The sequence below is a fragment of the Dunckerocampus dactyliophorus genome, chromosome 3 (assembly GCF_027744805.1).
Source record: "Dunckerocampus dactyliophorus isolate RoL2022-P2 chromosome 3, RoL_Ddac_1.1, whole genome shotgun sequence".
Taxonomy (NCBI): domain Eukaryota; kingdom Metazoa; phylum Chordata; class Actinopteri; order Syngnathiformes; family Syngnathidae; genus Dunckerocampus; species Dunckerocampus dactyliophorus.
This window is the reverse complement of record NC_072821.1, coordinates 26,024,971-26,042,348: the sequence shown is the minus strand read 5'-3', so window position 1 is coordinate 26,042,348 and position 17,378 is coordinate 26,024,971. Positions and strand designations below refer to the sequence as shown.

General features: G+C 39.8%; 1 protein-coding gene across 4 annotated transcripts in view; it reads left to right on the top strand.

The window, feature by feature from the left end:
* The window catches only part of znf609b (zinc finger protein 609b), a 128,099-nt gene that overhangs the window by 104,719 nt on the left and 6,002 nt on the right, over positions 1-17,378 (top strand). For 2 of the 4 annotated variants that reach the window (XM_054771993.1, XM_054771991.1), the window contains 4 exons: positions 6,855-6,942; positions 10,509-12,804; positions 12,901-13,270; positions 15,404-15,760. In XM_054771993.1, the coding sequence (XP_054627968.1) occupies positions 6,855-6,942; positions 10,509-12,804; positions 12,901-13,270; positions 15,404-15,760 (3,111 nt within the window). Of the gene's footprint in view, positions 1-6,854; positions 6,943-10,508; positions 13,271-15,403; positions 15,761-17,378 lie in introns of all 4 variants that reach the window. The other 2 variants (XM_054771992.1, XM_054771990.1) reach the window with 2 other exon arrangements.

Genomic DNA, 17,378 nt, shown 5'->3' with positions numbered 1-17,378 from the left:
GCGTTCAACAGCCGCCGAACAAACTGCTTTTATAGCCTGTGGTCTTAAATTTAAGATTTTGATCAGTAGTTTATATATGTGTATATAACTATATATATATATATATATATATGTATATATATATATATATATATATATATATATATATATATAGAGTTATATATAGTAGCAGCCCTTGGTGTCAATAACCACAGCGTTGAGTTTGACTGGTACAATTTTTATTTCTTCATGAGGACCGTGAAACTAAAACATAGCAAAACATACTATTTATTAAAACTCACACATCCCTCACTAACCCTTCAATACAACAATACAATGCAAAAATAAAATGCCACATACTTCTCTTCGCCTGCCAAGGGTGCAAATAAGACGGCGTTCACCAATAACCTCATTGAATGGCCACATTTGTTCCAACTTTCAATAGGTTGTCAGCTCTCTTGACGACGACCTGTTCGGTGCCTGCTGACACATGTGGCAAACTGGTGTGTGACATCGCTATTGACATCCCTCTTTTTTTAATAGGGAACTCGATGAATAATAACAAATTGGCTACACTGGTCACTTACACACACACACACACACACACACACACACACACACACACACACACACACACACGTGTATGTATATATATATATATATATATATATATATATATATATATATATATATATATATATATATATACAGTATATACAGTCAAACCTGTCTTAGCGGCCACCTTTATAGAACAGCCACCTCCCCATAGCAGTCACTGAAAAATCCCCCCCCCCCCAGCAAACATGTTATAGACCCTGTGTATAGCAGTCACCTGTCCAACGGCCACCCATTTTGTCTCCCTTGGTCAATATCTGCCTGCATATAGCGGCCAAATTACCAACTCAAGTAGAAGCTTCATGCACGAAAAAGTTTCGTTTTTCAATCAATGACGCCGTCGTGTGTAGACTTTAATTACTGAGTCCTAGCTCAGTCACAATCATTCACAAGATCCACACAAACTGTCAGTTGTTCCACACAAAAAAGCCGTCTTCTTATGAGCTTGCTATTTCCTGGTCAAACATGTAACTTTAAGAACATTTGCACCAAAACATTACCGCAAATTAACAGCGGAGAACACTGCAGGACTTTACATCCACGCCAACATAAACACACTTCCCAACTCTCTCGAAACTCACAGCTAGCACTGAGCCTAGCTCTCCTGCTCGGGACGCCCACCGTCACTTCCCGTCACTTCCTGATGAACTAAAGCTGTAATGACACTCTGCCGTATAAAAAGTAAAATATAAAAAACAAGCGTAAGACATTACTAGCACAGCTTTGTTCTGTGGGTCGTGGATATATTCTATCAGTTATTATTAAGCCTCTAGCTTCCTTTTAGTAAGTAAAAACCTTGGCTATGATTGCACTACATTGTCATGTAGACCTACAAAGTACACTTGGAAGAACAAGAGGTGAATAAATGTATTGCAACTGATGTGAAACTGATGAGGGGTAGGATTAAATAAGCTTTGCTTCTTCCTACTCCTTTTTGGACATATATATATATATATATATATATATATATATATATATATATATATATATAGTGTTTATAGTTTATAGTTTTTATAGTTTTTTTCAAAAATGTGCCAATTTGCAGGGCCGTGAATGCTAAATTGCAAATGTGCTATCTAACTATCTTTTAATAAGGCCTATCGGGTTCCTGTTGAATTGGAGCAACAACAGAGGACCTGATAGTTTGGCCTCAGTGCAACCTAATGAAATGTGTTAAAATGGAGAAGGAGAGGTTAGGCCTGGAATGGCCAGTCATCCATGCAGCTGCACAAAATACTATTGACTTAAATTTCACCCTCCCATTACCCTCTTTTCAAGTAATCTCATACAAGTACACATTTGAGTTTGGGGCCTACCAGCCTCTGCCATTTGTTGTTCAACAGCACTGAATGGAAAAGAGTGGTGCAATTACTCGCCAATTCCTCTCATTATTGTGGGCTTCACTCAACTGTTCTGGGTGACCCTAATGTGGCTGTCACTAAGTGGGCCAGGGTGCAGGGAATTATAGTGTTTAGCTCTAAACCATTCCACCTTGTTTCTTCATCTTGCAGCATTGAGGAAAAATATTCAGTTTCAAGTTTTATGTATTGATTCTTGTCCCATTAGTGTATTCAGTGGTGTTTTCTGTGAATAAATGCTTGTTTTGTAAACCGCCATAGTAGCTTCTTGTCTGTCTTGGTTGTATGAATTTGACATGTTTGCTTCTTCTGAAAATTGGGATGCATAGACAGATATTTTGGCACTTTTCAGATTTTTTTTATTAGCAAACCAAACCGTACTGCATGATGGAAATGCATCTGTGCTGTTAAGATGAACATCCATCTATCCGTCCATCATGGCCCCTGCCCTCGAGACATCCCAGCACTGGTTCTGTCAACTTATTCGGTTGTATTGGAAACCCTAGTCTGTCAGTCTCTTATTATTTTTTGTTGCATTTTCTTGTTAGTAATTTATAGTAGGGCTGGGCAATATGGACCAAAACTCAAATACCTATATTTTTCGGTTGAATATCAATATACGATATATATCCCAATATTTTTTTAAGGAAGTGAGTTTAGACAAAATCAAAGCCAAATATGCGTGTCAAGTTATTTTATTAAAATGGATCTTTTTTTTTTTTATTATTTTAAAGCGTCGTGCAAGATGCATATTTAAAAAATCTTATATCATCTTTTTTATCACAAACCTTTAACTTTTCTCAAATCCTCAGCAAATCCTCAGCTAGGAACAAAATATAAAGGAGGGCCCAATTTAAGAGGAAAATTAAAATGTCAGTAACTCAAACATACTTCAAATTGAACAGTAGCATTTTTTTAGGTCAACATTTTTAGAAGACACAAGCATGTCCTTATTTTGTGCCAGGAACACCAACCTGTCAACTGCATCAGGTTTAGCAACTGTCTGTCTAACTTCCTTGTACATTTGTGGTGGAGCTTGTTGTGCTAAATAATTGTGACTGCGAAGCTTGCTGGCCATTGCAAGTTCATCGTTTTCAGCAGGCTTTTAAGCCGTTTTTTCCACTGTTGCAACAGGGACCATATCTTAGCATTGTGATAGGACACCTCTTTATAATATCACATCACTTTGCTTTTCCGTTCATGAGTAACACAACAGGAGGGCGACCGACAGACAGCGCGCAGCTTCATACTTTCCTCGTATTGGAGTTTGTGCCAAGTTTTACGTCTTTTTTTGGTGGAAAGGTTTTTTTTATGCTCTGAATTTGAAGTACCTCCACATTACTGAGCTACCGCTTATTCCTTGCTGACTAATTCCTCCACTGCACACTCTGTCGCTAAGCTTCGAGTGGAGCCGCCGGGTTTCTGCTCCGCCCCTCCTCCCTCCTCCTGCATGCAGGGATGACGGAGATAGAGCGCAAATCCAGTCTATATCAATATCAACTATATGGTTGGTTTTAATATCGTGCTTAAAGTAAATAGCGATATTTTAAAAATATTGATACAGTATATCGCCCAGCCCTAATATATAGTGAAATCACATTACTTTGAATATGGCATCTTTTTATGGACCCCAACAACTTTCACACAGAGACCCAGAACCCTCCTGCTGTGGTTCTGATTGTGCCAACCGCTTTGAGGGTCAGTGTTTCTTGGTAATTCATTTGTGTGTAACAGTAACCAACTAAAATGTGCACTGGGATTAATATTGAGCCGCGGTAGGTGGCCTTAACAGCGTGGCTGCCAAGTTACTTGTGAGGAATTTGGGTCAGACCTAAGTAATGCTGAAGAAAATCTTGTAGTGCATTGAATTCAAATCAGCTGCAGTTCAAAAACTGGCCTCATTCTTAGAAGTTTGTCTTCTTGTACTGATTGTATTTCCAGAAAATCCCTTCACTTTAGTAAATTGTTCATAGCAGTTTGTTGGATTGATTTATCTGTCAAAATAATGACAAAATAATGAACTATGTATTATTATATTTTTAGTTTTGTTGTATTGTATTCATGGCCAGAATGGAAATTCTCTTCACCTCTAGGGGTTTAAATGAATGTATGCCACTTTGAAATAAATCATTTACATAATATACGACTGAAAACGATAATGTTCTTCTATTAATGGAAATTATTGTATAGTAATCCTTTGGGATATAAATCTGTTTATGATAGACGATTTGATTCGAATCTAGATACACAGGTTATGATACGTTATGATACGATACAAAAACGATATTTTAAAAATGATTTGATACGTTTCGATGCAGTATACAAACAATATGATTCAATACGATTCGATTCTACGTAGGCCTGTCACGATAACAAATTTTTCTGGTTGATAATTGTGCTACAAATTATTGTCAATATTCAATATTATTGCAACATTTTTTAGACAATTTTTTCCATTCATTCTGGGGTGTCATTCACACTTGAACCACTAGATGGTAGTCAAGTACTCCACCGGTGTACCTGTGTGAGCCACATTAGCTTGACAGAGAAGTTGCCTGTATGTATGTTTTTTCAATGTAGCCAGCGACACTGTTTACTCTGTGGGCACGCACCAGTTTGAACTTTTTTGTTTCTATTTGCCGACCCAACGCCTCAGTAAGCGTTGACTGTTGGAACGAAGGCTCCGCTGCCTGAGCACCTCTATCAGTGCTTTTTTTTTTTTCCCCAGTTGAGAAAACTGTCCATGTCAGTCGTCAGTGTTCATGCGCTCATCGTGTTCATTCTGTTTAAAACCGAAATATTCCCACATTGTGGCTGTGGCATTCTCTTTTGTGCTGTCATTCATGTTAGCGTATCCTGGCTCACGGAGCTAACTGCAACTAGCGTAGTAGCCATAAACATATGCCATAGGTAGTAGCAAGCATAGAGTAGCTAGTAGCCCCGCCTCCACAAAGAGGCTGAATGTGATGAGAGCCCACTCTCTCCGTTCATACCACTATAAAACCAATGCGCACATACAGATGCAGAGTGAACCCTCTTGGCATCCAGCCTGTGTGGCACACATCGACGAGCAGACACGCATATATGCACATGTCAATTTATCGAGGTCGTCATAATTATCGACCTGTTTTTTTGTTTTTTTAAATCGTTCGCTTAATCGATTGTCATGACAGGCCTAATTCTACGGTTGATGTTTGTTGAGGTAGACGTTAATCTTCTTATAAAATAAAGATGCCAATTATATGAAAGTGGCATTCTTACAGTATTTTCTAATGTGTAAAAGACCACATCATATCCCCAAGCGTGTCGAAAGTCCAACAGAATCACATGTCAAATGTTTTGTTTAGACACACCAAAAAAAGAATTAATCTTTTTCTTTGATGGGATCAATATTTTACATTCTATATTTTGTATCTATATTTTTTACCTGTTATATTTGGAACATATAAGTAAAAAAAACAAAAAAAAACGGTGAATGCAACACGAGCTGTTTACACCTCTGTCTTGTCAAATGCACTGCGTACTCCTCTCTCTGTGTGTAGGGAGTCTGTCTAGGGAGGGGTGGTCGCTGTGTGTGACCGGCCAATCACAGAGCGTGAAGAGTGAATACATAAGTAGTTATCCAATGAGGATTTTCCTTCATCAGGGTTACGGATAATGAAAAAAGGCATTATCCGTAAGTGATCCTTACTGTTTACTACTCTGCACACAATAAATCAGTATTTACACAGTTTTTTAAGCTTGTGTGAAACGAGATGCTTGCAACCAAGTGTCCATGGTTTTTGTGAAAAATATACGCACAGATGTTAGAAACCACATTTGGGGGGGATGGAGTCTGAAATATGACTGGTGTGTTGGAGGGAAAAATATTGCGAGCAGAGAATGGTTATAACATTGACAAGGGGAAGTGATGATGCGGGAAGGAGAGAGGGAGAATGGGGTGAGCAAGAGAGGTTTCCTAAGCTAATAAAATGCTCTGAGGGATGGAAGCTGCCAGCCAGCATTCCTGTGCCATTAGATAAGTTAGCCTACTGCAGCCTTCAGTTTCTCTGCAGTGCTCAAGTGGCAAACTGAGGTCACCGTCATAGCAAAGCGAGGGGGGCGATGGAGGTGATGAATTTAGAATGTTATTAAGCAGTGTAGCTGCCTTAATCCTCTGAAGCTGATTTTATGATGATTTGCACATAGTCAACAATTCTTGACATTCTCCTACCACCACTATTCTATCTCAGCATTTAGTAGCCTCCTATTTTTCCTCAGTGCAGTAGCATTGTGCAAATTCCCTTATGTGATTGTGACATTTTGATAACTTGAAAAGTGTTACCTCATGAGCAGTTACTTGATTACACAAAAAATACCCGTGACAGAAGTGCAATCTCAGTCAACTAAATTTAGATTTGAAATGCGAGGTCAGATGGCAGACACAGGGTAGGTCAGATTGTGTAAATTTACACTTGTCAAATACCTGCACAGAAGTGACAGATTACAGTAATGCCAGTGAAGTCACTGTGCTTTTCTTGCACACATAGGTGCAATCAGCTAAATTAAACTGTTTTCACACCACAGCTAATAAACCTAAGACCCTATCTTGGTTTAGGCCATACAGAGTTGAGCCGTACTCTTTCCAAGAAGTAAAGTCAGAGAGGAATGTCAAACATTATAAAGAAATATCCTTCAGGGAAATCTCCTGGATTGTAAGATGATTTATTGAAATGGGAAATGGGAATGTTCCCGCGTAACCTGAGTGTGATCTTTCCCAGAGGGACTTTCTGTCATACAGGTGAACAAGCCTGAATGGCACTGTAATTGAAACCATAGTACATGGTGTTGAAGTGGTAAAACCTTTTGGTAAAAATGTTCAGATGTGATATTCCTTATTGAAATGCATATCTTTTCTTACAGGAATGTTGGTGGTAAATGTTACTTGGAGAAACAAGACGTACGTGGGCACACTTTTGGACTGTACACGGCATGACTGGGCTCCGCCTCGGTAAGAAACTACTACTTTGTAATCTGCTTATTTTTGTCTAATGCCTGTGACTATGTACCATTTTAGCTGAGATTTTTCTCATTGCGTTAAAAAATGTTAACATATCAAAGTAAAATTAGATCGAATTTTCTCTTGAAAGATTATAATTACAATAAGTAAAATACAAAAAAAACAATACTCATGTTAAAATGACTGATAACACTTTGAAATTCTTGGTCACTGACATGGCTAACTATTATGCTGCCATTTGCCGTTTGCTGGGTATTACTGGGGTTACAGTCGAAAATGAATGGTGCATGATGCTCTTGGTACGACTCACTGATGCATCTTCTCTACATTAAACCTATCCAGGACTGAGTATCTACTTTCTGGTGTGCAACTTCAACTTTCAATCCATGTTACACTATTGCAGGTGGTGCTCAGTTTAAGGCATTCCGTGGTTTCCGACGTTTCGTGGTTATGAACGTGTTCCCATGAATGAATGAAAAGCGTAATTGTGGTCCAAAAACACTCTAGAAGAACTCGGCACAGTGGGCTGTGGTGGCAGAACAATACACTATATGCTCAATATTGCTCGACTGTCGTAACTATCAGAGCCATTTTTCAAAAGACAATACCTTCAGTACCGGCCATTTTAGACGATTTTAACTGATCTTTCAAGGCACACAGAACTTTGTGTTCTATGGCTATATAAACATGGGACCTACTAAAAGAAAGTTTAGACTCCCATCTTTCATCAGAAAAAAAGGTTTATTTCTACCTTTTTTCATTCTTTAGTAATCAGCAGTAGAACATAGGCAAGTTTCAGGAAAATATCAATTCCCGACTAGAAAAGGGAGAAAACCAGCTTTTTGTGAAAAGATACATTTCAAGCATAACTTTCACTTTGACATAAATATTTTTTCCTTTCGTGACAGCTCAAATATCTAAAAATCCATTCCATCCCTCCATTTTCTATGCCGCTTATCCTCACTCGGGTCGTCGGGGTATGCTGGTGCCTATCCCAGCTGACTTCGAGTACACCCTGGACCGGTCGCCAGCCAATCGCAGGGCACATATAGACAAACAACCATTCACATTCACATTCACATTCATACCTATGGACAATTTTTTTTTATAGTCGCCAATTAACCTAACATGTTTTTGGAATGTGGGAGGAAAGTGGAGTACCCGTAGAAAACCCACGCACACACGGGGAGAACATGCAAACTCCACACAGAAATGCTCAGCGGAGATTCGAACCCAGGTCTTCCCGATCTCCTGACTGTGTGGCCTTGCTGTCTTGTGTGATTCTTCCATTCAAATGATCCCTGCCAAGCTCTTATGAAATGCACTTCTGTCACCTTGTGGGCGTTTTTATGGCTTAAAATTGCTGGGACATGGTAAGGATGACGAGGACATGGTTGATTAACAATCTCTTTATTGCAAAAACAAAACAGGCTACTGTCTGCCGAAGCACGCTAAAACAACATCAGCAAACTCAACTGTCCTCTCTGCATGCAACCGTCCTCCTCGATCCGCACCCACCCACACACACACGGAGTCACAACTCATGCCATGTTTACAGCTTCACAACGCATCGGAAATTACATGACTCTTTAACCCTACACATAAAGTAAGCAATATTTAACACAGTTTCCAGCTTTACAGCAAAATGAACCTGAGGCCCTACGCCGGATACCGGAACTACTTAACCAGCCTTCAAATTAAGAGTCCAGACGTGCTTAACTTAAAAATGTCCAAATTGTATTCTGCAACAAATTAAGCTAAACGTTTTACGAATTAAAACAAGCGAGCAATTTATGAACGACACAATTAAATAAAATTGTTTTTGGTAAAAAATATTTTGCTCAGGACAAGCTGTTACAGTTTGGAAAAATACTGAATGTCAGCTCGCCTTCAAAGTAAGAGTCTTATGGTTCAACCTAATATTGGTGCCAAGATGATAATACGTATAATAAATATTCATGTATAAATGACACTTGAGCAATATTTATCAAATCTATGTTTTATTTGTTACTGTTACACAAGTGTACAGAACACAGCTTTCAATACATTGCAAAGGTAATGTATACCATATATATGTACACCATCAGACACACTATAATTACAATTTGTCTGGAAAGCTTTAAAAATAATGTGACTATCACAAGTTGATAAAAATACAATCAAATCTTGTGATGTCGATAAAAGCAAATCTTGTGATGCCGATAAAGCCTCAGATAGCTCAATGTACAATTATTCCATCAAAATAGTTGTTCTAAACTTGACTAAGATAGAATTTGCAAGCTTAATACGGTTCAGTAAGATAGTTTCCTTTAAAATCTAGGTAGTTAAAAGCATGTTTTTCTGTTTTAAAATATAAATAATTTGTCATGTGCTGAAAAGCTGCAATGTACAGTAAATTGTGAAGTAATGCATAACCCAGACATCAGCAATGCACGTAAGGAGACATGACAGTATGGCATCATGAAGGCAGCGTTAGCCCTCAAATCCATCTTGAGAGTTAACCAATACTGTTAAAATGTTAGCGACGGTCTTTCGGTCGGTTAACTTTAACATCAAGTTATCAGCCGGTTCAAGTTAACCACTATTGGACAACAAGATAACGGTGCCGTTAAAGTTAACGGTCGGTTAAGTGTACTTAACCAGTGGTTGAAACAATAACTGAGTTTTGAACAACATGGCCCAGGTCGCTACAGTATCCTTGAGCATGTTAAAGGATCTGATCCTCTGAAAGTAATTTTTACAACAGGAATAACTTAGCAGTGTAGTGTTTTTTTGTTCAAGTATGAGTTCTGACTAACACTATAATTCCTCTTACAATGGCAATTGCTTTTTTTTTCTCTTCCTACACGGCCAAAGGGAAGGCTTAAGTATACAGCATAATTTGGAAAAGAAGTAGGCTTTTATTTTATCACAAGGGATACGACTGATTCATAGATAGGGCTGTCACGTCCCCCCACCACAGGAATTTTATGAGCATAGAACATGTCTGTTTTATTTGAATCTTCTATTCTGATCTATTTTATGTTTTTATGAAATTAAATAATTTTCCTCGCATATTCAATATCACTGAAAAGACTGAAATTCATTTCATTTAACTACTCAAGGTGCCCTTCAGCAAAGCATGTGAACGTACGCCATACTTCACTGGAAAATTGTTATCAAGCTCATTAACTTGAGCGGCCTGTGTTCCACCATTCATAAATGGATGAGACACACTTGTTACTCTTTTTTACTGGTTTGGAAAAGCTGTCTCTTTGAGAGAAATGATAACGTTGGCGTCTTCAAAAAACTGCTAGTTTGTGGTTTTACTCACAAAAACATTGTTGTCCTCTCAACTTTTTTTATTTGAAAACATTCGCATCTAAAAAGCCCCTTAAAAAAGCAGTTGTTCCTCCAATGCTTATGGAAAACCCATCTACCCATAACCTACAAAGTGATTCAAAAATGATATCTAAATTGACTGGCATTCAAAAGTTGTAAATTAATGGTTTATTTGACTTAAAAAGTGGTTAAGTTTGTATTTTAGACTCATCAAACTCATTTTTGTTTTTTTACAGGTTTTGTGAATCCCCTACAAGTGACCTGGAAATGAGGAATGGCCGTGGCCGAGGTAAGCGGATGAGACCAAACAGCAACACCCCTATCAACGAGAACAGCAACTCATCAGACAACAAAGGCACCACCAACAACAAGACACGTGCTGCCTCAAACAGCAAGGGCAGAAGAGGAAGCCAGACACCCTCGGAGCGTCGCACTCCACCCAACAGCAACACAGAGGATATTAAGGCCAGCCCCTCTTCGGCTGGAAAACGTAAGGCAAAACCTGCCTCAGACATGGAGCCCAATTCTAGTTCAGAGGACACCAAAGGCAACAAACGCATGCGGACGAACTCCAACAGTGGAGGGGTCGGGCTACCAGGTCTCCTCATTCCTTCTATCAAGACTGAGCCACTTCCTCCTCCTGTTGATCGGAGCTGTCCCTCACCTGTTCTTATTGACTGCCCTCATCCCAATTGCAACAAAAAGTATAAGCACATTAACGGTCTCAAGTACCACCAAGCCCGTGCCCACACTGATGATGATGTGAAGTTGGAATTAGATGTAGACAGTGAATATGGAGAGGACTCAACAATTCACCCTGACCCTGGGAACTGTAATGGAGCATCCATCTCACATAAAGGATCACTGTCTCCAGCCCGGTCAGTCACTCCAAAAGGAAGGCACTTTGATGTTCAAAGTCCTTCCCCGTCACCGGGCAAGTTTTGCGCAAAGCAGAGCAAAAAGAGAATTGCTGAAACAGATCCAGAAAGTGGAGGTACACCAATGGAAGTATGTGATGATGCTGCATGTCTTACTGATGAAGCCAGTAATGATGGCATTGATGAAAAAAGAGGCTCTGACAGATCCAAAAAAGGTAGCACAAAGGCTGATAAAATGGCACAAAAAAATATGAAATCACCTCGGACAGTTGGCACTGGCAGTACACCATCGCAGCAAATGTTCTCTTTTCCTCCAGGAAATCCAAATTCATCCCCAGGTCTTGCGCCAGTGTTGCAAGGAATCCCTAAGAGTCCCCAAATGAAAGGCACACAGCCTAAACCCCCTGCCATAGGAGATCCTGCCCCATGTAGCTCCAAAGACAAGAAGAAGAAGGACAAGAAGAAAAAGGATGGGGGAAAGGAGGCTGACAGCCCTAAGTCTCTGGCAAAGGGAGGGAAACTGGAAGAGGGAAAACCACCATACACAGAACCGTGTGATCAGGGGAATAAATCTGAAGGGCTTCTGAATGGTTCTTCAGACCCACATCAGAGTCGCTTGGCAAGCATCAAGGCTGAGGCTGACAAGATATACAGTTTTTCTGATAATGCCCCTAGCCCGTCCATCGGCGTAGCCAGTCGAATAGATGGCAGTGGAGTGCCACAGCCTCTTACACCGCTTCACATGGTGAACCAGAATGGTGCTGATAACTCCTCTGTGAAAACGCACAGTCCAGCATACTCTGACATCTCTGATGCTGGTGAGGATGGTGAAGGGAAACTAGACAGTGTCAAAAACAGGACAGAGGACCCGTCACTCAGAGAAAGTGTAAAAAAAGCTCTTTTCCCAAATCAGACACCCAGCAAAGATTCCCCATACTATGCTGCCTATGAGACATATTACTCGCCCAATTATGTCAACCCAAGTCCTGGTGGGCCCAATCCAGGTACACCAGTGACAGAAGGTCAGGTGAAGATTAAAAGGGAGGAAGACCAGGATCAGGTTGAGGAGAAAGTCAAGATCGAGGTTCATGAGGATCGCAAACTTGATAGTGCTCCTGGCCAGCAACAGCAACAACCCTCTGTCATTCAACAAAGATCCAACATGTATATGCAACCTCTTTACTACAATCAGTATGCCTACGTACCCCCTTATGCTTATCATTCAGATCAGGCCTACCATAACCATTTAATGAACACTAACCCAGCCTATCGACAGCAGTTTGAGGAACGCCAGCGACAAATGGCAGAACAGCATCGGGCCGCAGAGAAAAAGTCTGACATTGTCATGAAAGAAAGAGAAGCTGCCATCAAGGAGGACTGGAAACAAAAGAGCCCAATGCAGCCAAACCTCTCCAAAACCCCAAGTCAGTCTGATCTTGGAAAGATGCCACAGCCTACTAACAAATCCAGGGACTCGCCCTCTGAGGTTTCGTCGAAATCTATGGGAGGCATTAAGGGGGAAGACACAAAGTCCCAGCAAGTTGAAGGGCTAAAAATGAAGCTGACAGAGGGGCACCATGGGAAGGAAGATTCCAAGCAAGCACCGGATTCAAGATGTCAGGCTGGTACAGAGCAGACTATGTGGTACAGACAGGTAAATATGTTTTTAGATTACAGTCAGTACAACAGTCAGCATTGTGTTTTGGTCTTTCTGCAATTGTCATCCTTGTTGCTTTGTTTTGACCACCAGCAGTACCCCGAGAGCCAAAAGACCCAAGCAGAAGGTGAACACCAACAACCACCACCACGATGGAAAGATGAGAGGGACAGAGAGCGGGAACGTGATAGGAAATCAAAGGACGAACGTTGCAGATCTAAGGACATTCAAAGTGGACTCAAGGAGGAGACTAAAGAAAGTACTGATCTTAGGATAAATCCTGAGGAACATCGGACCCTGAGCAAAGACTCTCGTACAAATCCCCATTTGCAGTTCTCATCACCATTAGCACAGCATCAAGGATACATGCCCTACATGCATGGTTACCCCTATGGACAAGGGTATGACCCCAACCACCCTGGTTACAGGGGCATTCCATCAGTCATGATGCAGAACTACCCAGGTAGGACATAACATTCTTGGTAATATTTTTGGGGAGCTATTGTAATCATTATTACAAAACACTATAATCAATACCATCCAAGTTGTGAGCTGGAAAATATATACATTTTTTTTTTCTCGTAAAATTAGAAGTAGCTTTGCATTTTAATATGTAATTATCACGCCCAATGATTTTGATTTTATTATTGACCCAAATTTAGTATAAAATTTAGTAAAATTTTGTATAAAATAATTTTAGTGTTCCGATTTGCATAATGGTCCATTTACGAAACAGAAGAGCCCCGTTTTTCGAGTTCCAGCAAAAAATAAAATATGCCTATTTTTGGCCCTTTCCCCCTCCTCCTCCTGCCAGCTTGACATTGACTTTCTTTTAGAATTTGGGATCAGCATTTGCAATAAGAGTGACTGTTGGAATTAGATTCAGCTGCAGGATTTTCCCCCGTCTTTTTCCAATATGTCTCACACACTTATTAAACACATTTTCAAGTATAAAAGGTACAGGTACTCACCACTATTGGATGATAATGTAAGATGAACGATGAACCGATGGAATCGGATTCATAGTGTAGAGGTTGTACAGTATACGTTTCACTTTTGCATTTGACAGCAACTATGAAGGACCGTAGAACAAAGTGCGAAATCGCAACACTTGACAATAAAAACATTGTAAGTAAAGCATAAAGCCAGAAACATAAAAATTGTGGGCGTTTTTAACAGTGGACCATGCATGCTGCGCATGTTGCCTGTATTGTCACGTGTTTGTAAATTGCAAGCAACCTGATTGAGGTGAATGAGATATCTCTGCGGAAACTTTCAGAGAAAAAAAAAGTTATTTTTTTGCCATAAATTTGTAAACTTGCAGGGCGGTGAATGCTGAATCGTCAACGTGTGGGGAAACCACTGTAAATCCATGTGTACAGTCATGGAAGAATTATTAGACCACCCTTGTTTCTTCAGTTTCTTGTTCATTTTAATGCCTAATACAACTAAAAGTGCAATGATGATAACAAAAATAGCTCAAAAGAGTTAAATTTTTGGCAGTACAATGCTATACCTATTAATGTAAGAACTTAAGTGATTTTGGTTATTATCAAGAAAAACATGGAAATTGCTAGATATCAGCTTTTAAATTAAATAAACTCTTATGGTAAAAAAAAATAGTGATTTTTTTTTTTTCTCTGAAAGTTTCCGCACAGAACATCTCATTCAACCTAGGTCGCCTTTACCTTTAGTTGTACCAGGCGTTAAAATAGATCAATAAACTGAAGAAACAAAAGGTGGTCTAATAATTTTTTCCATGACTGTACAGTATGTGTGCCACTTAAAATGTATTTTAAAAATGAATAAATATTGACGTGGAAATTTCACTGATGAGCAAACAAGCTAAAAAAAATGATTCATCTGTTGGAGTCACACTGAAATCAGTTCATGGTTTGGACTCATGCCGAATTCAGAATGGGAGTGATCTCTGCATGGGACATTTCCATGGAAATAAAACTCACAGGCCTAAACATGCAAGTCCTCTTTAGAAAGTTAAATGAACATTACATTACATTACAACAGTACATTCTCGGTAATCCAGATCCAGATCCAGATGTTACAATGGATCAGCTCTTGCCTGCTTTCTCAATGGTAATGGAAATAAACTACAGTACACAACTGCTGGAGAGACACAAACGCTCTTCCAAGGGTGGGACTGCTCTCACTTTATTGCCAACTTTGGTCACTGGAAGATGTCACATGACTTTGACTTTTTGGCATGTTGTAGCCATGTTTAATATGTTATTTTGTGGAAAATGTAATAAAGCATGCTGAGAATAAGACTTGATCAAATACGGAGCTTTGAGCTTTTTTTTAAACATGAACACTCTTGTTTACAATGCCTACATCTTAGGCTCATGTTGACAGTGTGTCAAGTATCCACACTATAGACCACAGCCATGTTGGTAGAGACTCGAAGAAACAATATAATCATATCTGGCAACCCGGCCCATTGAGGTCTGCCTTGCTAAAATACCTACTGTATGTGTCTCTATTTTCAACATCCACTCGTTCCCTTATGAGTGACATTAACTTGTACTTCATCACTTTTTTTGAGATTCTGAATTAATCCACCCATTTCTTATTCATCTAGGTTCTTACCTTCCCGGAGGCTATCCTTTTTCTCCATACGGCAGTAAAATAGCTGGAGCTGAAGAGGCCAGCGACAAATCTCGCACCAGCCCTACAGTCAACAAGATGGCAACAGACCCCAAACCTCTCGATATCCTACATCAACACGCCAGCCAATACAAAAGCAAATCTCCAACAGTAGGTGACAAGACCCCCCTTGAGCGAGAGCGGGAGCTGGACAGAGTGGCTGGCGGAGAAAGGGATCGGGAAAGAGACGTGGACCGGCCGCGCTCCTCGCCTTCCCAGAGGATTATGCCCTCTCACCACCACCTTGGATACCCTTTGCTGTCAGGGCAGTATGACCTGCCCTACACCACAGGTCAGTTAGTCCCCACTTGCCCAATCTCAGCTGTGTAACAGTACATTTACAATAGAATTATTCACTTACATACATACATACATACATACATACATACATACATACATACATACATACATAAACCCATTACGCCAACTGAGTGAAGTCAAGATCCTCGTAGCCAAGCTAACATACACTGGTGAAAACGGAGTACACGCACATGAATGAGTCCAATGGATTCACATTACTGAAGGAAGCAAGCAGACAAGCAGACAAGCAGATGGCTGTAGTGTTTCTAATTGGCATTGCCACCTACTGGCCTGGCATGCATTTTCACTCAATTTGGAATGTTCAGTGAAGAGTTGTTTTGACTAGCTAGTTTATGTTTATTATGAAGCAAATGCTCAACTGGGAAAAAAATTACTTCTTACAGTGGATCCCCAGCATTCACGGCCCCACAATTTGTGGATTTTTGGAAAAAAATGTATATATATTTTTATTTTTAAAAATTCTGTCAATGTATATAAACACCATAAGCTAAGGGTGTGTCACCTACAGCAATGCGGAGTTTTTTTCACCAAATAAACAAAAACAACAAAATAATTTTTCACAGATAGCAACCAAAAGCCTCATATTTTAACAGCTTGCGATAAGCCTCATTTACACTTGCACGCATTTTGTCCCCGCAGTTGTACACAATTTTGCTTGCCAATGAGTAAAGTGGTCGTAAACAGGTGTGAAGTATGTGTAAACTGTGTGGGTCTGCGTGCCAGTATGCACAGAAAATTTTGAAATATTCAAAAATCATGAACGCAACGAGAACACACCGTAACCTATGCCTAAACAATGCAGGCGGTGCATATCAAAGCGTGTCTCAGCGTGTCTCATTCACATGAATGGGTTAACGTTTCTTGCTTTTCTGGCTCTTGGAGGAAGTGGGTGGAAATTCTCAAGTCATTTCTGTAGCCTCTTGGATCTTCCTTGAGAATTTTTGGTAATAAGTGATAATACAGTAATGGCCACAGCGATGTCTTTTTCTTTTAGTCAGCAATGCTCCCACGCATGCTTCTTTGTTTTTAGTTCATGCCTCCTTCGTGGTCTTTCTACATTCTCTTTCTGCAGCTGCGAGATAATATAGACTTTCTTTTCTGCAATGAGAGCTTCTTTTCTGGAGTTCAACATGGGACCAAATAATGCCATGACCGCTTCACGGATGCGGGAAGTGGCGGTGACAATGCGGGAACAATATGCGTCAGGCGTACAGTCAGGAATTGCATGCCAAGTGCGTTATTTATGTGTAAACGGAATGCAAACCGTGCGCAAACTAATCTTCACGCTTTTCAGGCATGCCATCAATAAATGGCATGCATTGCCACGGCAAATTGCAGAACAGTGTGGAGGCAAAATGCATGCAAATGTGAACACTGCTATACTTTTTTTTTAAATAAAGTAAATAACTATAATTTCACATATTAAATTAAGAAATAACTGACTTACAATAAGTGGTTTTTTTTTTCGTAAAACACTCAATTTGAAAATTCATGTATACTTAGGTGGGGTTCTAACATGTTTGTTAAGCACTGTAGGTCAACATATTCATGCCATGCTATGCTACTTTTTTTTTTTACCTTCTTTGTAA